Consider the following 25,186-nt stretch of genomic DNA (forward strand, 5'->3'; position numbering starts at 1 on the left):
TTTGAGCTCAGGAGTTCCAGACCAGCCTGAGCAAGAGCGAGACCCCGTCTCTACTAAAAATAGAAAGAAATGATCTGGCCAACTAAAATATATATAGAAAAAAAAATTAGCCGGGCATGGTGGCTCATGCCTGTAGTCCCAGCTACTCGGGAGGCTGAGGCAGTAGGATCGCTTAAGCCCAGGAGTTTGAGGTTGCTGTGAGCTAGGCTGATGCCTCGGCACTCACTCTAGCCCGGGCAACGAAGCAAGACTCTGTCTCAAAAAAAAAAATAATAATAATAATTTTACTATACTGTTTCCTATTTTGAATATCATATATATTATACATAAATGGATATAACCATATCTACAAGGTTAAATGCAAACATCTTCAAGGAAGGGGCAGGTCCCAGCAGAGAGAGGAAGCTCTGGTCACAGCCATGAATGTGTGGGATCCCATCGCCTGTCACTCAGGGCCCAAAAGGGCGGGCTTGGGGCCTTATTCAGTGCGGGCCCCGCTGCGGGAACCGTCCGATCAGGCGGGCAGCGGAAGGGGCGGGGCCTTCCGCCATCTTGGCGGGGCCTGTTTCTCTTGCATCAGGCCGCCAAGCGTCCTCCGTGTGCGCTGCTCCTTCGCCATTGCCCCGGGAGGTCGGGGTGGCTCTGCTGCAGCTTCTCCTCTGGGGGTTCCTGGAAGGTCTCCGTGGAGGATGGCGGGACACCCCAGAACCCAGGAACTGGTGAGTGTGCGGGCCGGGTGTCCTGAGGGCGCGAGGGCTGGTTGGAACCCGCTGGAAGTGGCCGTGGCGGCCCTAGGCTCCCCACAGCCAGCCGCGTTGTCTGCGGCTCTGAGTCCCCGCTGGTACAGCTCGGTCCTCGGTCCCCTACAGCCAAAGGGTGGCGCTGGGCCTGGGCCGGCAGCCGGAGCCCGGGCGTCCCGTCCGTCCGCTGGGGCGTGTTTGGCCCCGCGGGAGCCTCGTGTGGGCAGGTCTGCGCCCGCGGCCCCGCGCCTTCCTCAGGGTGCGGTGAGGACGCAGGAGGGTCGTCCCGGGAGGATCGTCGCTCGGTGTGCGGGGGCTCGTGCGTGGGGGGAGCTACGGTCATTGGGTCCCCAGTCCTCCTAGCACTGAAAATTAAACTAAGGCGCTGTTAAAACATTAAAGAGTTTATAAGGGCAAACGGCAATTTATGAATCCGGAAGCAGCCAGCAATGGTTTGTGCCTTGGGGCCCCCTGGGGGCCTTGCAGGGAAGGCTTTTATAAGGTGCGTGAAGAAGGAAACCTAATTCAATAATTGGTTACAGTTTTGTAGTCATCTTTTTTGGACTATGACAATGGCTATTTTCTGGTTCTGTAATCAGAGGTGCTGTTGCATGTAACTAGTTCTTCGTGGTTGGTTAAGCCTGAATTTTGCTTCGCACTAAGGTAGTAATTTATGAAAAATACATTTGAGTTATATTTCTGTATTAGGTAGGAACTCAGGGCACTAGAGTCACTTCAGTCTAATTGTCTCCTATTTAGTTATTTTAAAAGTCCACAGAGGGACTATTTCCTATGTTTTTTAGATATATGGCACGCAGAATCTCAAAACCAACACTATGCCCCCATTGTTAACTCTTCTAGGGCTTACAGTAAAATCCTAAATTTCCAGTTCTTTCCCCAGATTCCCAAATGCCAGCTTCCCCTCACAATTAAAAAAATTATCAATTATTTTTTTTTGTGTGTTGTCCAAGGGGAAAGACTATTTTAATTGTTTATTATTATTTCACAAAAAAGTAATTGTCTTTTAAGAACATTTGTTTTCTCTTGCTGAAAATTTCAGATCAGAGAAAATCAGAGAATATTCACTTGACACCCCTTTGTAAAACCTCTTTGTGCCTCTCTTTTATCTTTCCTAGGCACAGACATCTTACCAGGATGTCTTTAGGTTGAGTTTCTTCTCTGGAGACTTTACAGGGTGACGTGTCCTTAGCCACCCTCCTGTTTTTTTCTGGTCATGGATTCCACAGCTATCTGAGGATGACCAAGGACACCCACAGAAGCCATGTGTCCTGGAGTGTCTAGTGAATATCATCAGCCCTGGGTCACCTCCTTGCACAGGACAGCCTGAGGTATGGGGCTGGAGCCTATGGGGACCAACTTGTTGGATGTCCTGGGGTTGAGAGAGTCTTCTGGTGTACCTTTCACCTGAAAAGCTAACCCCTTGAGACTTTAATATTTTCTCCTCCCAGCCCTAGTTTTCATTTCTTGGAGACACATTGGTGGCCAACCAATCAGTTGCTGGTTTTAAGGGAAAAAGACAAAAATGATTCCTGTTCTTTGGATTTTCTAACACTTGTGAGGGATAAAACTATCCCCAAGGACAAGAAAAACTCTCCCCAGTGAGCTGGTACAAGAACCTGCAAAACCAGTGGCACTTCAGGCACTCAGTGTGGTGCAGGAATGATGCAGTGGCTACTGGGAGGGTGGTCTTTGAGCACTATGGTGAGCAGGCTGAATGTGGGAGTGTGTCCCAAGTGATAGGATGGCCTGACTTGACACTTGAGTCAGACAGAACTGTGTTTCTGTCATCATTGCTCTTCCCTGGGTGTGTCACTTTGTTCACTCATTGCAACTTCGGTTTTTCATTAACAGTAAAATCAATTTTGGTAGTCCAGCTAGAAAAATAAAAAATACTTTCAGAGAGGTATGAAAGTGGTGAGTTTCAGAAAATAAAAACTACTCATATATTCCATTTGTTAAAAATTATTATTTACCTATTTTCTTTGCTAGAGTGAGTGTAGTAAGTTTCTCAGGTCTAGTTTTGGTTTGTTGTTTGTTTGTTTGTTTTAGCAGAGTTTCAATCTTTTGCACAGGCTAGAGAGGTCAGTGGCATGATTATAGCTCACTGCAGCCCTCAGTGACTAGGCTCAAACAATCCTCCTGCCTCGGCCTCCTTAATAGTAGAACTATAGGTATGTGGCATCATGCTGGATAATTTTTCAACATTTTTTTGTAGAGACAGGTCTCACTATGTTGCTCAGACTGGTCTCAAACACCTGGCCTGAGGCAATCCTCCCACCTTGGGCTCCCAAAATGGTAGAATTACAGGTGCGAGCCACCACTCACTCTGGCCTCACTGTGGTGGCTCTTATTTAGAGATATGTCTTATTTGGAGGTAATTTTCAATAGAATTTCAGGACTTTGTTTTGGGAATGCTACTCAGGGAAGGAAATAGTAAAAATCTCTTCCATTTCTGTTGCAGAAAAATTAATATATTTCCACAAGAAAGTGCAGCAGAAAAATTGGGGAATTACAAAGATTTACCCAGGCATCAGTTTCTCTCTTGTGCTTGGTGGAAAACTTGTGACAGTGGGTAATTCTGTTCTGTATCCTGTTAGCTGGATGTTGGAGTTCAATGATAAATGCTAGGAGATAGGATTTGGCAATTCCTAGAAGTATTCACACATGATTGTTTACAAAATGATTTTTACCATGAAGATAACAATTAAATGACCTGTTTATTTTCTGAAATGGCTAGATACTTTTGGTTTTCCTGTTAAGGTATAAAATTTAAATGCCTTACACTTTCTGTGATATTATAATAGATACACTCTTTGTTTCTCTCCATGACTCCTGGCTCTCACCTCCTGTAAGCCTTGGTATTTGCTAAATGACTAGAGCAATAAGAATTTCTTTTCTTTAAATATTTCGTCTTTTGTTTTTGGTTCCTGAAGGAGCTCCTGAATGATAAGGTAAAAGGCAGTCTTTTGTTATTCACAATAAGCCTTTCAAACCCACCTTAGCTTACATTCCTGTGTGGTTTGTTTTTTAAAGCCCCTAGAAACCACTGGATGGGAGGCTTGTTGACAAGGGAAGCAGCCATGTGCTTAGAGGGATGGAATTTTCAGTCTCACCCCCAACCTTTGGGCTGAAGGTTAAGTTGATTGAAAATGGCCTATTGTTAAGTTAGTTATGCCCATGAAATGAAACTTCAATTTAAAAAAAAAAAGGACAGGGTTTGGGCAGCTTCCAAACAGCTGAACACATGGTAGTTTCTGGAAGGTGATGAGCGTAGCAAGGACTCAAAAGCTCTGCACCCCTTCCCCCATAACTTGCTGTATGTATGTCTTCATTGGGCTGTTTCTGTATATCTTTTAATATATCATTCATAATAAACTGGTAAATATAATTGCTTCCCTGAGTTTTTTCAGGTGGTATAGCAAGTGAATCAAATCTACAAAGGGAGTCATAGAACTGTGGATGGAATAACCCAAACTCTGAAATGTTTGAAAGAAGTCTATTCTGAGCCAAATTTGTGGACATGGCCTGGAGTCACTCTCAAGAAGCCTTGAGCAAGTTGACTTGCTGTAGTGGCTTATAGTTTGGTTTTATATGTTTCATAGAGGCAGGGGTTACAGATAAAGTCATAAGTCAATACGTGGGAGGCATACATTGGTTTGGCCCCAAAAGGTGGGACATCTAGGGTGGGGACAGCTTACAGGTTATAGGTGGGTTTAAAGATTCTTTTGCTGAGATAGTTAGGCTTTATCTAAAAGACCAGAAAGGAAATGCTTAATTTAAGGTAAAGGTGTGAACACTCTGGGAGGTCCAGACAGGAGAATCCTTCAAGTTAAGATAAGGATCTGCTAGGATGCTTGAGTTAAGATGGGGGGTTTTCTATCTTTTAGGTGATGCTAATGCTATACCAGAGTCAGGTTGGGAAGTAAACCACACTATATTTGGTTCACAAAACCTGCTTACTGGGATTTTACCATTTGTGAGGATGACTCATCAGGCCACCTTAGGAAGGAATTTTGAGCAAAAGAACAGATCCAGAGTTCAGTCCTCAGACCTGTTATTTGAAGCTAGTTAGTCAGAGGTTTTAGAGGCCTGGATTTGCAACTGGTGTCTGAAGTAGGGACAGTTTTGTAAAACTGAGTCCTCCTTCTGTGTGATTTGATGCTATGTCCAAGTAGATGGTGTCACAATTTAACTGTATTTGGAGATATTTAGCTGGCGTCCCCTGCAAAATTGATTGCTTCTGTGGTGGTAGGGTGAAATTGTACATTTTTTGTCAGAGAAGTCTTCTGTGCTGATTGATGTTGTGTGAGAGAAGAGAAAAAACACTTGTGGTTTGAGATGTTTTCCTTCAGAGTTTGCTTCCCTTTTATAAACATAAAATCTGAATGTTAGTGATTTTGCTGGATTCTTGAAACACTGGGTATTTTCTCATTTGCAATTAACTGAATAACCCTGACTGAGAAGCAGAGACAGAAGCCCAGTGACTTGAAGCCAAAGCCAGTCTTCAGTTTGCAAGAGGAGGTCATTGAAGGCCCAATTATTTCTTCTGGGGAGCCACCCTGGGAGGTGTCCCAGCCTGTTCACAATATCATGGAAGGAGCCCTTTATCCTGAGAAGCTATAGAGCCCTGGAAATCTGGGGATCCAGAGGAAAGTTTGGTCGGGTTTGGGATGGAAGGAGTGTGTGATGCCTTATCTATGATTGCAACTATCATTATCTTGGGGCTATTTTTATACATTGACAAATGAAGCAAATTCAGATTTATGTGGGTAGTGACTTTATTGTAAAGTAGTATTGCAATATGAGAAAAGCACCAAATAGAAGATCTACAAGCAGGCCGTGCGTAGCGCACGCCTGTAATCCTAGCACTCTGGGAGGCTTAGGCAGGTGGATTGCTCGAGGTCAGGAGTTCAAGACCAGCCTGAGCAAGAGCGAGACCCCATCTCTACTAAAAATAGAAAGAAATTATCTGGCCAACTAAAAAATATATATAGAAAAAATTAGCCGGGCATGGTGGCGCATGCCTGTAGCCCCAGCTACTGGGGAGGCTGAGGCAGTAGGATCGCTTAAGCCCAGTAGTTTGAGGTTGCTGTGAGCTAGGCTGACGCCATGGCACTCACTCTAGCCTGGGCAACAGAGCGAGACTCTGTCTCAAAAAAAAAAAGATCTATAAGCTTCTTTCCCAGGCAGGAGTAAATATGTTTGGAAGACACGTGGGAGAGGGAAGGCAGAATATGGGGTAGCAAAATCAGAAACTGATTTACCTAGTATTCATACTATTCTTAGAAGGGGTGCAGAGGGGGGTTGTCTGCTGGCTAAGGCTGAGGGGGAACCAATTTCAGGGTCCTGGCAGAAAGAGAGTAACTTAAGCTGTATTGCCTTAACAAGTATTCTGTTCAGACCAGTGAAACCAACATTGTTTATCTTATTGTTTTTGAGACAAACATGGAAATCTGTAGAGCTTGTGTCTGGCTTTATGGAAGGTAAAAGAGGGAGCATCATCTAAGTCATAATGGGAAAGGTGGATTTTTTTCAGTGAGGTGCTCTGGAAGAACAAAAATGTTTGTGGTTTCTTTAATCACAGCTGTTTTCCAGGTATACTTTCCAGCCCCATCTTACCCCACCACTTTCCCTTGCCCTACACTTCTCTTCCATTTTTCCCTTCCTAAGTGTAGCAATTTTAGTAAATTTGTAAATGTACTTAAAGTGTTTTACTGAGTTCCATGAATAGTTACATCAAATTATTCAATGTCAGATGGGGATTATGGGAACCCCTGGTTTATAGGCAGTTGTTCAGAAGTGTAGATGGGCCCTCAGGGCTTGTAAATGGTGCCTTAAGTGTGAGCCCTGTTGTGGGACCAGGCCCTGAAGCTGTGGGTTCTGTGCTATCTCCAGATGGTGTCAGGATTGAATTGCTGTCCCACCAATTAGTGTTGGAGAATTGATTGGTGCTCAGGAAATTCCAAACATTTTGGTGTTAGAAGCGTTGTCAGAATAATGACACATAAGTCAAAACCTTAAACTGACTGCTGGTGAGTGATCACTGGCGAAAATTGAGAAACTGGAAGAGGGAGCATTTTCATCTTGTGAGGAGGGGCAGTAGGATGTGTGGAGCTCCCAGAATTAAGTGTCCAGAATTAAAAAGCTTCTCAGGTTTCTCTGGCTCATTACCTAATAGTGAGCCACACTAGGCTGTATCTCCACCATAGGAGTGGAGTGGTCCCCAAGTTTGAAAATGTGTTCGACCTACTGAATATAGGGTTCCTTGTGAACTGTGAATGAAACAGGCTGCTTGTCTGAGCTGTTTCCCTTTTGTTTCCTTTATAAAATCTTGCTACCATATAATTCCAGTTTTCCCAAGTATTTGTGAATTTTATTCCATGATTTGAGTGTAAGATTCTTATTTTCTTGCTGGAAAATCAGAGTGGATTGAGTGATATGATCTGAAGAAGTAAAGAGTATTCTTACAATAAATAGTTTAATGCAGAATTTAAGTAACAAGACTATGAACATCCAGGTACAGAAACAGCCTCAGGCAGCTGTGGTGTGCCCCCTGATCTCACCTCCCTTCTGCACCCAGAGGCCACTGCCATCCTCAATCTTTTTGTGACTCTTTTAGCTTAAATATCTATCATGAAGCAGAGGATGGCTCCGTTTTGCCTCTGAGTTCTCATGATTTAATGTTACCTTTAATATTCTGTTAATATCGTGCTCCAAATGTTTTTCTGTGGCTTCTGTGTCTCAGTTTGTGGCACACACACTGCTGTCTGAGGCTGTGGGGGTCACCCAATTTGCTCACACATTCCACTGTTAATGGAACTTTGTTTCAAGTTCAGTTTTTGATGTTGTAGACAAGGCCATTTTTGGTGTTGTTCCCCAGGTATTAACACTTTGTAAGTTTTTGAACCTAAAGGAAGAAACGGAGGCACAAAATATAATTTTGAAGAGTTTACCTGAGCCAGAGTAAGTACAGACCAAAGTAACCTTGGCTATGATATCCTTTTGATATTTGTTATAAGCAGGTTTTTAAAGGCAAAAGGGGGGATATGGAGTTGGCAAATGCAAACTTGTTTGTCAGGAATTCTTATTAATTTACACAAGCATTGATTAGTGATTGGCTGTAAATTGTTGAAGTATGCAGTGAGTTATGATGTTCAGCATGTGGTATATTAAATGGTTGATTTATAGCTACTTGTGTCAGTCTAGAGGCCACACAGAGTAAGCAGTTTCTAGAGATGATTAATTAGCTTAATACTCAGGATGGGGAGTGGAACATGACTGCCGCCTGATTTCTGTGCTTCTCTGAGCCTGATGATTTAGAGGAGGCTTGCATTTTTCAGACAAAAAGTTTCTTTTCTTTCATATTTCTCCCCTTTAATCAAAATATTTCACTTCAGGAGCTCTGTGGCTCCAAGTCTCAGTATCTAGGTGTCCGTCATCACCAGGTATTCCCATTCTTAGACAGTCCTGTCCCACACTGGGAAAGGGGGAAGAGGATGTAGCTTAGTGAGATATTTTAAGAGCACCCAAAAGCAAAATTGAAATGGCATCACAGAGTGCCAAGAGTGAGACTTCAGTCCAGTCGTTGGTTTATATAGCTGCTGTTGCTTGTTTTATTATGTCTAATCTTTGGAATACCATGATTTTGATTTTCTTGGAAGAAGTAAAACCATGAGATACATAGCATTAATAATTTGAATAGTAGAAAGTTAATGCTCATAAGGATGATCAAAAGAGGATTTGTATGCCAGAACAACAACAAAAACCTATTCCATTCTGGGCAGGTAAAAACATCAGGAAGAAAATAAAATCTAGGTTCTTTCTTAGAGACTTTTCTTTGAAAGTGTCATCTTTTATGATTTTTCATAGATTAATTTTTATTTCATGAGAAATATTTATGTATACATGAGAGGTATTTGGCACAGTACATGTCTCCTTGTCTAGGTAATATATAATCTAAAGCAATGTGATGTCTAATACAACTTCTGCCAGTAAATCAGTTGCTTTTTGTTGATGTGTGATAGAGGGAGCACTATGACCCACCAGCAATTTTTCCTAAGGTTATAGGAAGATGTCTATTTATGTGTTCCTGGGAAGTGGCACCTTGTTAAGGCAAAAGCACTCTAAATTTCATGTAGCTATCTTCTTGATGGACAGGCAGGCAATTGATAGTTTTCTCTAAAATAGAGTCTCCATCTATAATAGATAGGTGGTCATTCCTAGGGAAAAATTTGAGGTAAATAGTCTAGTGTTGGGTTTTGTCAGAGCCATTTTTAGATGGAGGGGTGACAAAATTTTATAAGAGATATTGACCTTTAATTTAGCAGCACAGGGATTGGTCAGCAATACCTGATATGGTTTCTACCACCAGGGATAGAGGGAATGTTTTTTTGATGGTATTTTCAATAATTATAATTTCTAGGTTGAAGTCGTGATAATGAAGAATATCACTTTTAAGGAGATCTTGTTTATGTGCTACTTAATGCAGGTGGATGGGCTTTTATGTTGTTATTTTGAAAGGAGAAAGCTAATGTTTTCCAAAGGGGGTAGAACATTTTTTTTTATCAGAGTCTCGCTCTGTCACTCGGGCTAGAGTGCCATGGTGTCAGCCTAGCTCACAGCAAACTGAAACTCCTGGGGTCAAGCAATCCTCCTACCTCAGCCTCCTGAGTAGCTGGGACTGACTATAGGTGTCCAACACTGTGCCTGGCTAATTTCTATTTTTGGTAGAAACAGGGTCTCACTCTTGGCTCAGGCTGGTCTCAAACTCCTGACCTCAAGTGATCCTCCTGCCTCAGCCTCCCAGACTGGTAGGATTATAGGTGGGAGCCCCCACACCTGGTCTAGAACATATATTAAACATACCAGTAGGAGAGCATTAGTCCCGAGAAGGTTAAAAGTTTCTGTAAACTTTGTCAGTTGATGTCGTAGTACCTACCTCATTTATATATTGTATTGGTCTGGAGGACTGAGGGTAGTGTTCACAATAGAAATGCTGAGAAATTGGTCACATGTTGCAAATATACTGAATTATCTGACCAGTAAAAGGAGTTTCTCAGTCTCTGTGAAGCTCAGAAGGAAATCCCCAGGAAGGAATAGGAACTAAGAAATTTGTTCAGTTTCTTTCTTTCTTCTTTTTTTTATAGTTTACTGAAAAGGTGAAGCAAACACGTTTATTATCTCCAATTAATACTTCATGAAAATCTTGTTTACATGAGAAAGCCAAATTTTACTCGTTAATTTCTTATTAATATTAAAGCTAATTTCAATAAAACTTTATACATAAATCTGTCCAATCTAAATCAGTTTTGGCCACACAAGATAAGATTTCTGTCACCTTTTATAATCTCTTATATTTCCATTCTCTTATTTCTCTAACTTTCTATACCCACTGAGTTTATCGCTTTCACTTTTTTCTTGTATTATTTCAATTGAGTTCAACCTTTAAATAACTTCTAAACTGGGCAAAGTTACTTTTTTTAACCAGAAATCACATCCTTGTGTATATTTCAATAACCTGTTGCACACACAAAACCATACATCTTATTGTATTTATACACACTCCATGTAGAACTGTTTCTCTTTTCTCTGGTTTTATATACCATATGTTAGTAAGAATTTTAAGTCTTAGTAACTTTAACTCATAGTGAAGACATAAGCCGTAGCGAAGTTTAACAGTGGCTCACCTACTATTAATTTATGAATATGTATTTTATAATGCTTAGAAGAATAGCCTTTGTAATGGAATAATTTTTCAATGTAGAAAAGAACATATTTACTAACATATCTAAATATATTTTATCTGTGAAATAAGAAAGCAAATGTATATAAGCTTAAACTCATATTTAGTAATTAATGCCTTAGCATTATATCTTATTTGGAAATGATCTATATATTCAATGAATATTCATCATTTAATTTACCATTGCAAAACTCTAAGAGTATAGTTACCAAAAATATTTGAAAAACATTTTTAAATAAACATTATGAAACATAATTATTATTTTAGGTTCATTTATTAATTTCCATTCCATTTATGTCTGCTTTATTCATTGTTAACAATTATGTTTGTAAAATCTCATGAGAGATAAGAAAAATCTAGCCATCATCTAAGGTTGAACTTTTTATTATAACCATTTTTATGCTACCCTGTTAGGCAAGTATTATATAAGCAATAACCTTAAAGTTAAGTAAATGAGTATTTTGCTGATATATCAGAAGACATGATGGTTTTTATTAAACTAAACATATTAAACTAGTCATATTCACCAAAATATTTACCCATCGTGTGAAATTGGAAAATATTTGTTATTTATTTAATTATGAGTACTCATTCATTTTTAGGTTAATTATGTACCATGTAGACACAAGTATAAATGTATGCATACATGTAGACACAATGTATAACTTACACATGTACACATGCATGTATGTAAAAGAAGAGAATGTGGAGTTAAAGGTAAAAGAGAGTAGAACTTTAGACCATGGAGGAGGGGTGATGGGAGACAGTGAGTGATTTGACAGGAGGCAGAACTCAGGTCATGATGCCAATGATGGGGAGCGGCACTTGCATGAACTTGAGGAAGTCATTTCCTTTCCAGGCCTGTTTCCTTTTTCACTGAGAGCCTTTCCACTCCCTTGTCCTTCTAGTAGTCATGAACTTCAAACTCTCTGATTTGGTGTCCACTCCCTTTAACTATTTTTACTGAGCTTTCCTATATTCTCCCTTCTGCCAAGGGGGAAACGGAACTGTGAGATGTATTTTCTTTTACGGGAGAAATTGATATGTAGTGTAATTATTCCTTATGTGTTTTTTGGTCTGTAAACGGGTTTAGAGTTACCTATGCTTGTATTTTAAATGTACGTTAGGAAAATCCATAGAAGCTTTCAAAATAAATAACGCTTTTGTTTACATAAAAGTAGGAATACCTTTAGTATCATAGTAGGCTTATTGTGGGCTTAATGTTCTCTTATCTGAGAGGCTTCATTAGTATTCACAAATAATTGCAAAATACACCAAACAAATGAGAATGATTACCATGAAATCAGGTTTCTGACTTATTTTTTTGCAATTAGTGGGAAAGCATCATGTGTCTATTCATATTATGGAGACTGGGGAAATTCTTTTTAAAGTGTAAACCAGATTATACATCTTCAAGAATTAGTCAGTAGGACTTCTTGAAAAGATATTGTAAAAATAAGTAAAATTAAGTTTGAAAACATTGGACCAGGTATGTCTACAGATTTGGGGCCCAAAAAGGCCACAGTGTGGAAAGTACCAGATTTTGTTAGAAAAGAATGATTCTTATGTTCGTTTTTCTCCAAGTCATAAAGGAGAGATTTTTTTGTTTGTTTCCACTTCCTACTTCACAGAAGGAGCAAGTTTTTAACAAGAGGCTATGTGCATTGGGGCATATAGGTTGTGTTAAAATAGATGAGGTGCTACATGCATTGGAGCAGGTGAGTGAGGGATGGTGAGTCTTGCAACAGGAAGTCTGGACAGGGACCTTTGGAATCTCAACTCCTTTGTCTTGCAGAAAATCTGCCCTTTGGGGGAAACAACTCAAAAAGGCTAAGTAGTTAAAAGTTACAGAGTTCTCTTTTTCAGGCCACACCGGACTGAGAATCTATTATAAAACGAGAGGAAGAGGAGTATAAAAACATATGGAGATCATTGAAATTTGTTCACAGATCCAGTTATTATACATTAGCATAGAGATTTATTTTTGAGATCATCTGAATATTAGCATTTTCAATGATACTTTTATATTTTGTATCTAGTTTAAAATGGGCTTCCATTCTCCATGGAAATGAACATTGTCTCCCATATCATCAGGTCATAACCATAACTACAGCTTTTTTTGTATATTCTCTTAAATCATCTGAAAGATTTGAGGAAATAATCTTATTTTATATTTTCTGAGTTGATACACAAGTCTCTGGACACCATGTAATAATCTAACTTTTATCATACATTTCAAATGTGCCTTTTATCAGACACTCCCATTTACGTTAAGTGCATTTTGTCATACATCTTATGGATGGATGGATAGACAATAAATAAACAGATCATATGTATATATAAAGAGGTATCTGCTTAGACAATGCTGTTTTCACAGTCATGAACAATGATCACTGTTTCATCTCCTGAACTAACTTAATATAACAACACTTTACATCTTCAAGTATGTTTGCATTTCAATATGATACACATATATATTATATGTTTTTAATGAAATTTAATCTTATTTTATTAGAAATTCAGTACCTATTTTGACATTTTTGATTAACTTCAAGTTGTCTTGTGCTGACTTTATTCCGTTTTTTTGTCTGATATACTACATCATAGAAACACATTTCTATACTTGTATGTTTGGCATGAGTTTCTAGAACCTGGAAATTACATCATTTTAATGTCTGGTACAAATAGAATATGTATACTCCACCAAAGATCTCTTACTAGTGTACTGTGCTTTAAAGTCATGACAACTAAACTTTTCTCTTTGTGGTTATCTTGATATGATAGATAGTTTTCATTCACTTTAGTTTGCTTTTAGTAATGTTGTGTCTGCATCCATTGGCTTCTAATATTAATTTGTCCTATTATAGTTCATGCTAATTTTATTCACTTGGTTAAGGTTGTCTCTAATAAATTTTTCCACTGTAGAGTTAATTATTTTTCTCTTAACTACTAATAGGTAACTTTTGAGGATTTATCAACTGATGTGCATAAACTATCACATTTAATCTGGAAGCTCCCTTTCTGTTTAGATTTTCTTTGTACATAGCTTGCTTTCGAAAATGAAGGCACTCATATTTATTTTCTAGTCAGATGAACTGGAGTAAAGCCAGGCTCTGCCACTTACTGGACGTTTGAAAGACATTCATTCCTCTTGGCCCAGAAGCATTGACGTCACTAGTGAGCTTGTTAGAAATTCAGGTCTCACTCCAAATCTCCTGAGTCAAAATCCTGCATTGTTGCACATATTAAAGTCTGAGAGGTACCTTTTACCTCAGCATGACTTTTCCATCTGAAATATATACACAACTTATCCTGCATGATGTAATGTAGAACTTTAAAATGTAAATGTCTGTTTACATTTTTGGTGCCTTGAGTTGTATAGTGTATCATCCAGAAAACTATAGTACCTACACTGGATTTGTTGATCTTATGTCAGTTTCATTCCTCAGAGTTACGGAATACATTACAGAATATTTTTGTGTTAAAAATTGTCTTTTTGAACAACTCCAGTCACTCATATAATTAAGAAACTGTTATCTTCCGTCTCTCATTTCACCTGGAGCCAAATTAAGAACTCTTCCCATAGCCACTTTGCAAATATGTGTTTTTCTTTCAGGGACTGTTGACATTCCGGGATGTGACCATAGAATTTTCTCCAGAAGAGTGGGCATGCCTGGGCACTGTTCAGCGGAATTTGTATAGAGATGTGATGTTAGAGAACTGCAGAAACCTGGTCTCCCTCGGTGAGGATAACTTCAATACACAATTTCTATTCCACACTAAGGATTTCGTATCCTTCCTTTGTAGGAAGTTTTCTGGGAGTTTCTGCTCTGTATGAATTAATTTTAGATCTTTGGTTCCAAGGAAATCTTGGGGATTTGTTGTATAGGAAAAATCTTCAAGATGTTTTATCTTGACTTTAATCTTACTCATTCTTGAGCTGATCTGTATCCTTCATTCTAGATTAGTGGTAATTTCAGAAATTTAGTGGCAATTTCAGAAATTTAGTGACATAAAATAGTATCTACACCTTAAAATTAAATTTCCACCATCAGTTTTTGATTCACTAGTGCTGGGTAATAGAGATAACAACCCACACATTTTCTTTTCTTTTCTTTTAGTTTTGTTTTATTTTGCTTTTGTGGCAGAGTCTTGCTCTGTCACCCTGGCTAGAGTGCAGTGGTGTCAACATAGGTTATTGCAACCTCAAACTCTTGGGATCAAATGATCCCCCTGCTTCACCCTCACTATTTGCTGGGACTATAGATGTGTGCTACCATGCCTGGCTAATCTTTTTAATTTTAGTAGGGATGGGGTCTCGCTCTTGCTCAGGCTGGTCTCAAACTCCTGACCTCAAGTGATTGTCTTACCTTGGCCTCACAGAGTGCTAGGATTACAGGCATGAGCCAACACACCTGGTCAAGACCCACAAATTTTAAATATTTCCTAAATATTCTAAAGTTTCCATCAAGGAATGGTAGTTTTTGATTAATTTTCTAAAATCTTATATAATGTTCTCTCTTTTGTACTGAGCACAATGCTAGGTTGGTAATTGAAAAATCCTAGCAAGAGTGATATCATTTTTTCTCTCATAAAACAGGTCTTGCTGTCTTTAAACCACACCTGATCACCTGTCTGGAGCAAAGGAAAGGGCTCTGGAATGTGAAGAGGCATGGAACTGTAGCAGAACACCCAGGTAGGTGGGAGTGAATGAAGCAGATGACACAGGTGAGAGGTCAAGGAGAAAGGCAGACTTTAAATTGTGGTTTGAGCAGTTCTGCTCCAATGGAAATGGTTTCTGAGAAGCCTGTGTTTCTTTCTCTTAATCTCAGATATTGGCATCTCTGGCCTTTGTTCTTAAGTTATCTAAGGACTTGACTTAGTGATCTTCAGTGATGTTCCTTCACATTTACAGTGAGAGTCAGAGTCCTTTTCAGAGTCAGAGTCCATAATAAGGGACCACAGGATGTGACTGCTCTTCCATTACTTTTCAAGAGATGGGAATATGTGTGTATTTCTGAGGAACTCTATGACAGACTATTTTTTAATTTCCCTTTTTGCATCATATCTGAAAATGTCTTAATGTAGTGGTGGTATTGGTATTTGGTTCAGAAATCCCATAACACCGCAAGCAAGTGTGTTTTCTGCTTTATTGTTTCATATCCTATGGAAGTGTTTAATGTGATTCTATAGAAATTCATACTCAGTAACATTACCAGAACACTAAGTATCTCCATAAATAAAACCTAATGTTATTTTACTTCTAAATTCTGTTTTAGTGTATACTGTGATTAATAGTAAACTCTACACACCCAAATTCCTCAACTTTAATATAGTTCAATATATCTCCTCCCTACATTTCTTAAATATTCTGTCATTGGGCACCTTAGAATATTGCTCAGCCTACATTCAACTTCTGCATTTTACCTTTTTTTCCCCAATTTTAAATAATCTTTACCATCTTCTTTATTTCTCAATAACTATCATTTTATAATTTTCTCTTGTTTAGTGTGAAGGTTACTGGGACTGTGTCATTCATATATATGTATACACATTTATATATATGTGTATATATGTCTGTGATATGGACTTTCTTCACAAATAAAAGTTGTATAAGTATAAAATTATTGTATACAATATAGTGACTTGATATGTTTGTCCATTGTGAAATGATTGGTACATTCAAGTTAATGGACATATCTAACACTTCACAGTTACCTTTTGGTAGTCAGAACACTTAAGGTCTACTGTCATAGCAGATTTTGAAGATAAAAACCATTATTATTAGCTATAGTCACAATGGTATGCATTAGGTCCACAAAACTTATTCATCATATTATATAAATGAATGTTTGTACCTTTTGAACAATATCTCCTCATTTCCCCCACCTCAGGCCCTGGTAACCACCTTTGCACCTTCTGCTTCTATCAGTACAACCTTTTTAGATTCCCCATATAAGAGAGATCATGCAATATTTGTCTTTCTGCACCTGACTTATTTCAGCTAGTGCAATGTCCTTCCTGTCCATCTATGTTGTTGAAATGGTTGAATAATATTTTTATAACCAAATAATATGCTATTGTATATATATACCACATTTTCTTTGTCCATTCAGCATTCACAAACATTTAAGTTATTTTCATTTATTGGAATCTTTGAATAATTCTGCAATGAACTTAGAAGTGCATGTATTTATTTGAGATGCTGATTTTATTTCCTTTGATTATATACACAGAAGTGGGATTGCTAAATTGTACAGTAATTCTATTGATTTTTATTATTTTTTAAAGATCCTCCACACTTGCTTTAAAAATGAATCTACCAGTTTACAACTCACCAAGAGTGATTTCTTTTTCTTCACATCATTGTCAAAACTTGTTTTGTTTTTTATATTAGCCATCCTAACAAGTATGAATGAAGTGATATCTCATTATGATTTTGATTTGTAATTCCCTGATAACTGGTGATGTTGAGCACCTTTTCACATACCTGTGGGCAACTTGTATGTATTCATTGGGAAAATATCAGTTCAGTCTTAGGCCTATTTTTCAACCAGTTATTACAGTCATTATTATTATTGTTTTGGTCTTGATTTATATTTCTTATATAATTTGGATATTAACTTCTTATCAGACATATGCTTTACAAATGTTTTCTCCCATCCTATAAATATTTTATTGTTTGCTGTTCAAAAGCATTTTAATTTGATGGAGTCCAACTTGTTTATCTTTCTTTTTGTTTTTATACTTTTGGTGCCGTTTTCAAAAAATCCATTACCAATATCAATATCAAGAAGGTAAATTTTTGGCCAGGCAGGGTGGCTCAGGCCTGTAGTCCTAGCACTGTGGGAGGGTGAGGCAGGCGGATTGTTTGAGCTCAGGAGCTCCATACCAGCCTGAGCAAGAGCAAGACCCCGTCTCTACTAAAAATAGAAAGAAATTATAGGGACAGCTAAAAACTAGCTGGGCATGGTGGCACATGCCTTTAGTCCTAGCTACTTGGGAGGCTGAGGCAGAGGGATTGCTTGAGCCCAGGAGTTTGAGATTGCTGTGAGCTTGACATCACGGCACTCTAGCCCGGGCAACAGAGCAAGACTCTGTCAAAAAAAAAAAGGTTTTTCATACATTTGCTTTTTAGATTCTCAAGTATTCATATCTTACACAAGTCTTCATTTTATTTTGTGTTAATTTGGGGGCATAGTGTAAGATTAATCATCCAATTTTTTTCTTTTGACTGTGGATATCCAGTTTGTATCACCCATTATTGGAGAGACTATAGTTTCTACATTGTGTATTCCTGTTGTGTCTGTGAAAGATTAGTTGACCTTGTAAGCATGGGTTGATTTCTGGGCTCTCTATTCTGTTCCATTGGTGTTGTGTCATTTTTAATATACATACCATTCTGATTTTATTGCTATAGTTTTGAAATATATTTCAAAATCAGAAAATACGATGCTTTCAGCTTTGTTTTTCCTCAAGATTACTTCAGCTATTCAAAGTCTATTATAGTTTGGCCAAGCATGGTGGCTCATGGCTGTAATCCTATCACTCATGGAGGCTGAGGTGAGAGATCATTCGAGGTCAGGAGTTCTAGAGCAGCCTGAGCAAGAGTCAGACCCCATCTGTACTAAAAATAGAAAAGATTAGCCGGAGACTGAAAATATTAATAGAAAAAAGTTAGCCAGGCATGGTGGTGCATGCCTATAGACCCAGCTACTCAGGAGACTGAGGCAGGAGGATTGCTTGAGCCCAGGAGTTTGACAATGCTGTGAGGTGGGCTGATACCATGGCACTCTAGCCTGGGCAACAGAGCAAGACTGTTTCTAGAAAAAAAAGAAGAAGAAGAAGAAAAGAAAACAAAGTCTATTGTACTTCCATAAAAGTGTTAACATGGTGTTTTTTATATTTATAGGAAATTCCATCAAAATTTTGAAAGGGAGTTAACTGAATCTATAGAACACATTGGATTTTATATGGCACTCTAAAAATATTTATTTTTCCAATCTATAAACATGCGATATTTTTACATTTATTTGTATCTTTTCAATTTCTCTCATCAATATCTTGTATTCTTTTAGTGCAAAGCTTTTTTGTCCTGATAAAATTAATTGCTGAAAATTAATATTTTGATATTGTACATGAGATTTTTTTCTTTTTTTATTTGTTAATGTATGGATTCACTGATATTTATATGTTAATTTAATATTTTGCTCACTGCACTTCATCTGAGTGCATATTTTAAACAGTTTTTTCATGTACTATTTATAGTCTTCTGTATATAAGATCATGTCATCTACAAATAGTGACGATTTTACTTCTTTCTTTATTTGGACAGCTTTTTTTTTTTTTTTTTTTTCATTTTCTTCCCTAATACTTCTGCCTAGGATTTCCAATACTGTGTTAAACTAGAGGCATTGAAAATGGGTATAATATAAACTTGCATTGTTATCTGTGCATTTGAAGGAACACACATCTCTTCTAGTTTTTATAAGCGAGTTTCAGCAAGTAAAGATCTTCATTTTGGGGTACCAGGCTTATGGGGTCTCCTGTGGGTTTTTAGATCAGAGGAGTTGTAACTGGGTTACAATTCTGCTGCTGGGTATGCAGTTAGGTCTTCCTTGAGTGTCGCCCTGTTACCAGGGGCTTGGGTAGTTGTGAATTCTGTCTTATTCATAAGCAGGCTGGATTGCCTTCATGACTTTGATCTGTAGGGCAGAGACTTGCAGTTGTGTCTGCCTGGGGTGGACCTGACATCAGGTGTATGGATGAGTGTGGCTCCCACTGAGAAGTTTTCTCCATTTCACTGCATAGGCACTTGGGTGGGCAGAACTGGGCAATAACTGTGTCTAAGAGGGCTGGAATTGGTCACAGAACTGCTTCAGAGACCACAGTGAGTACCAAGTTGTGCAGGCTTGTCTCCATGACCACAAGTGGGTATCTCTGTCTCTCCCCAGTTCTCTTGATAGGCAAGAGTACCACTAGATCATGGCTGGGAGAAGTTGGAGATGCCTACATGGTCACTTCAGAATTCTCAGTGGGACCAAGTTGACTGGGCTATTTCCTGATCTGTAGCCAAGAACAGGGGTCCTCAAGTTTGTCACCTGAATTAGGGCCTGTCTTTTTAAAATTGCCTTCCTTGTTCCATGGATTTGGCAGCTTTGGAATCCTCCTCCCTGGATCCCAAAACTCTGATAAAAGCACTTTTCTTTAGATATGCTATCGCTATATCACCCAGGCTAGTTTTAAACTGCTAGACTGGAGTGATCTTGTTACCTCGGCCTTTCAGTAGCTAAGAGTACTAGCATGAGCCACTGTGCTGGGCTGTCATAAATGTACTTTTTTCAATGTATGGCTGCAAAATGTTTGTTGCTGAAGGGATATAAAGAAGCAGGGGACTTCATGTTCCACCATCTTGCTAATTTCACATTCTCTATGTATTTTCACTTTCTGTTTTGTTCTATATTAAAGTTTTTGTAATTTTAGATGCAAATATTCAGAACAATATACTAGAATTTCACATCATGCAAGCTGTAAATTAGATAATTAGTAGGCATCCCATATTTACTAAAACATTCACTTGAAAGTTTAAGTCTACTGTTGGCAAAAGGGAATCATTAGAATTGTCATCTACTTTTCTTAATTTTTCAGTTGCTACTGGCTCCCTCTGGTATTTTTCCTAAGTGTATAAGTGAGATCTCTGCTAGATAATAATCTTTAGTCCTGGGGATCAATAATCCTTTCCTACTTGGAGAGTTGTTATTTATTATTGACAAACTTTATGCCCTAAATCTAGTAGTTACAAAAGATATGGTTGGAGAATATAGGTGAGTCAAAAGAAAATTTGAACTACCATGTTTGCCACGTTTCAGTCTTACGTCTTTGTGAAGACTTTCCTAACTGTAACCTATGCTATTCTCTTTTCCAAACTTCTCTTGTTATTATAGTTCAACCTCAGAAATGTGAACATTTACATGTTCTCCAATTATCTCATCTATAGTGTGTCTTCTAACTGGATAAAACAAGTAAGAATCAGATCTTATATTTAAAAATATTTCCAACTTTGATTACAGACTCAATTAATAATTGTTTGTATATAAAGTCAAGGAAGTAGACTTTTATAAAAGATTGTAAAACATACACATACAGGGTTCAATAATCAAGTATGGATGTACGCAGAAAAGATCATTTTATCTTTTCTGAAAAACGGTTAAAGATAAAATTCTTTTTTATCCTTTCCATTTATTCTTGACAAATAATGCCACACAGTTATTTTTCTTTCATATTTTCATGAGTGCTTCATTTTTAAAAGGAATTGGTAATCAATCTCCCAAAATAATGACATAAATAAGAATTTATAGTCATAGTGCAAATCCCATAAGCTTTCTCTCAACTACACTCCTTAGATTTAAGAAAACAAAACTTATGATAATTTACAAAGCAAAACAATGGGAAGACAATCGTTTGGGTAAATTGATCCCTCTATTGTAGGAGAACATACTATGGAAATAAAAATAGCATGGACTCTGGGTTCCCATTCTGATTTGCCAGTTACTGTGATGGGTCCTCAACAAATTCCCTACACTTGTTTTATTCCTTATCTATCAAATGGGGAAAATATACATTTTGTAGGGTTTTTAGAAAGGTTAAAGGTAAAAATGCACATAAAGCACCTAGCATATGGAAGTTACTTAAAATTAGTTCCCTGTTCTTCCCTCATTGGACAGTATTCTTTCTCTTCTCTTCTTCTTTTCTAAATCAAATTCAAAAAAAGTATGCCTCATTTTCCCCCCACTAGTTTTCATTCTATCTCCCTGTGTTTTTCTCATCACTCTCTAAGTCTAACTTGTTCTTTTCCTCCCTATCTTTTAAACTCTCTTCCACGCTGTTTACAGCACCCATAAGGAATGATTTTTAACTAACCTTACTGATTTCATTTAATCTATTCAGTAAATCATCTCACCCAAAGAGCAAATGAACCTGTAGATGAAATAAGGCAAACTGGAAGAAGTATACTCCATAAGTGGGTTAAGTCCCAGATCCAGGCAATACTTCTTATTTACTCTTCCCATGTACAACCCATAACTTCTCCCCATGGGCCTCTATATCAACCTCAAGATAATTACACTCCTGCCTCAAAATAAAATGAAATACTCTTTGTGCCCTAAACATCCCAGTTGTATCTAAGTTGGATGAATGTATCATGTTGTGTCTTGAATCACTTTATATATATTTAATCATCTCACAGTAACCCAAGTTGAAAAAGTCAGTTTGGTTTCTCATAAATGAATATGGAAGTGCTGAGGAAAGCAAAAAGAACTATATTCTTATTAATGAACATGTTGTCTCAGGTTTTCTCAATATGTTTTATCAAGAGAAGCTAGTAGGCAAGAGAATGAAATATAGACAACTACAGGAAAATTTTTTTTTTCTTTTGCTGGTGATGGCACTAAATTCTTTATTTTTTTATTTTTTTTTTTATTTCAGCTTATCATGGGGGTACAAAAGCTCAGGTTATATATATTGCCCATGTCCTGCCCATCCCCCTGAGTCAGAGCCTCAAGCGTGTCCATTCCCCAGACAGTGCGCCTGGCACTCACCATGTAGTCATACCTCCATCCTCTCCCCCCACTCCCCGCCTCAATCTGATATCCAGTTGGTATCATTCCCCAATGTGCATTTAGGTGATGATCAGCAAAACCAATTTTCTGGCGAGTACATGTGCTGCTTGTTTTTCTGTTCTTGGGATACTTCACTTAATATAATGGGTTCCAACTCTCTCCAGGAGAACCAAAGAGATGTCGTATCACCGTTATTTCTTATACCTGAATAATACTCCAGGGTATACATATACCACAATTTACTAATCCATTCGTGAATTGGTGGGCATTTGGGTTGTTTCCACATCTTTGCAATTGTGAGTTGTGCTGCCATAAACATTCGGGTGTAGGTGTCTTTTCTATAGAATGACTTTTGTTCTTCTGGGTAGATGCGCAATAATGGGATTGCTGGATCGAATGGTAGGTCTACTTGAATCTGTTTAAGGTATCTCCATTTTGTTTTCCATAGGGGTTGCACTAGTTTACAGTCCCACCAGCAGTGTATGAGTGTTCCCGTCTCTCCGCATCCAGGCCAACATATACTGTTTTGGGACTTTTTGATAAAGGCCATTCTCACTGGGGTTAAGTGGTATCTCATTGTGGTTTTGATGTGCATTTCCCTGATGATTAGAGATGTTGAACATTTTTTCATGTTTGTTAGCCATTTTTATATCTTCTTTTGAAGAATTTCTATTCATGTTCTTTGCCCACTTTTTGATATGGTTGTTCAATTTTTTCTTACTGATTTTCCTGAGTTCTAAATATATTCTTGTTATCAGTCCTTTATCTGATGTGTACTATGTGAATATTTTTTCCCATTCTGTAGGTTGTCTATTTACTCTCATGACTGTTTCTTTGGCTGTGCAGAAGCTTTTTAATTTGATCAGGTCCCATTTATTTATTTTTGTTGTTGCTGTGATTGCCTTAGGGGTCTTCTCCATAAATTCTTTGCCTAGGCCAATGTCTGTAAGAGTCTTTCCTACATTTTCTTCTAGGATTCTAATAGTTTCCCTCCTAAGGTTTAAGTCTGTTATCCACCGTGATTTGATTTTTGTGAGAGGTGCAAGCTGTGGGTCCTGTTTTAGTCTTCTACATGTGACTATCCAGTTTTCCCAGCACCATTTATTAAATAAGGAATCTTCCCCAGAGTGTGTTTTTGTCTGCTTTCTCCAAGATTAGATGGCTAGATGAGGATGGTTTTATATTTGGATTTTCTGTTCTGTTCCACTGGTTGTTTCCCTACACTTGTGCCAATACCAAGCAGTTTTAATAATCACAGCTTTGTAGTATAGTTTGAAGTCTGGCAAATTAATACCTCCCATTTTGTTTTTGTTGCTTAAAATTGCTTTTGCTCAACGGGGTCTTCTCTGGTTCCATACAAAGCACAAAATTATTCTTTTTATATTTGTGAAAAATGATGTTGGTAATTTAATAGGGATTGCATTGAATCTGTAGGTAACTTTGGGCAGTATAGACATTTTAACAATGTTGATTCTTCCGATCCATGAGCATGGTATGGTTTTCCACCTATTTACATGTTCTGCAATTTCATTCCTCAGTGTTTCATAGTTCTCCCTATAGAGGTCGTTTACCTCCTTAGTTAAATATATTGCTAGGTATTTTATTTTCTTTGTTGCTATTTTGAAGAGTATTTAGTCCTTAATTTGGTTCTCCATTTGACAGTTATTGGCATATATGAATGCCTCTGATTTGTGTGTATTGATTTTGTATCCTGAGAATTTACTGAATTCATTGATCAATTCCAGGAGTCTCTTGGTTGAATCCTTGGAGTTTTCTACATATAACGTCATATCATCAGCAAAGAGTGAGAGTTTGGTCTCTTCTTTCCCTATTTGGACTCCCTTGATTCTGCACTCTTGCCTGATAGCTCTCGCAAGGACTTCCAATACTATGTTGAAAAGTAATGGGGACAGTGGGCAGCCTTGTCTGGTTCCAGTTTGAAGTGGGAATGCTTTCAGTTTTTCCCCATTCAGTATGATGTTGGCTGTGGGTTTGTCATATACGGCTTGTATCATTTTTAGGTAGGCCCCGTCTATGCCTATTTTGTTAAGTGTTCTTATCATAAAAAGGTGTTGAATTTTGTCAAATGCTTTTTCTGCATCTATTGAGAGGATCATATGATCTTTATTTTTGCCTCTATTTCTGTGGTGAATTACATTTAGAGATTTTCGTATGTTAAACCATGCCTGCATCTCTGGGATGAAGCCCACTTGGTCATGATGGAGTATTTCTTTGATAAGCACTTGGATTCGATTTGCTAGGATTTTATTGAGAATTTTTGCATCTGTATTCATAAGGGATATTGGTCTGTAGTTTGTTTGTTGCATCCTTTCCTGGTTTTGGTATTAAAATTATGTTGGCTTGGTAAAATGTGTTGGGGAGAATTCCATCCTTCTCGATATTGGAGAATAGTTTATGTAGGATGGGCACCAGTTCTTCTTTGTAGGTATGGTAAAATTCAGGTGTGAACCCATCTGGTCCAGGGCTTTTCTTTTGGGGAAGGTTTTTTATTGCTGTTTCAATTTCAGATCTAGATATTGGTCTATTCAGGAATTCTATTTCTTCCTGGTTGAGCCTGGGAAGGCTGTATGTTTCTAAAAATTTGTCCATTTCCTCCTCATTTTCCAATGTATGCATAAAGATTTTTGTAAAATTCATAGATGATGTCATGTATCTCTGTGGCATCGGTCATGATTTCTCCTTTCATGTTAATGATGGAGGTTATTAGAGTTTTTTCTTTTCTGCTCTTGGTTAGCCTAGCCAGAGGTGTGTCAATCTTGTTTATTTTTTCAAAGAACAAACTTTTTGTTTTATTAATCTCTCTTATGGTTTGTTTATTGTCCTTTTCATTCAATTCTGATTTGATCTTAATAATTTCTCTCCTTCTGCTGGGTTTGGGGTCGGTCTGTTCTTCCTTCTCCAGCTCTTTGAGTCTATTTATTAGATTGTCTATTTTTAAGTTTTCTGTCTTTTTGATATAGGCATTTATGGAAATAAATTTTCCTCTCAGGACTGCTTTAGCTGTGTCCCATAGATTTTCATTAGTTGTGTCTCCTTTGTCGTTT

At 37.9% G+C, this 25,186-nt stretch overlaps 1 protein-coding gene across 1 annotated transcript in view; it reads left to right on the top strand.

Annotated features, from left to right (window-relative positions):
• Window positions 1-358: 358 nt before the first annotated feature.
• Window positions 359-25,186, top strand: part of LOC123649046 (putative zinc finger protein 735) — a gene marked incomplete at its 3' end in the record, with an annotated part of 40,690 nt that continues 15,862 nt past the window's right edge. The window contains exons 1-2 of the mRNA XM_045566978.1: window positions 359-719; window positions 15,104-15,199. Of these exons, the coding sequence (XP_045422934.1) occupies window positions 359-719; window positions 15,104-15,199 (457 nt within the window). The remainder of the gene's footprint in view (window positions 720-15,103; window positions 15,200-25,186) is intronic.

The sequence above is a fragment of the Lemur catta genome, chromosome 13 (genome assembly GCF_020740605.2).
Source record: "Lemur catta isolate mLemCat1 chromosome 13, mLemCat1.pri, whole genome shotgun sequence".
NCBI classification, from domain to species: domain Eukaryota; kingdom Metazoa; phylum Chordata; class Mammalia; order Primates; family Lemuridae; genus Lemur; species Lemur catta.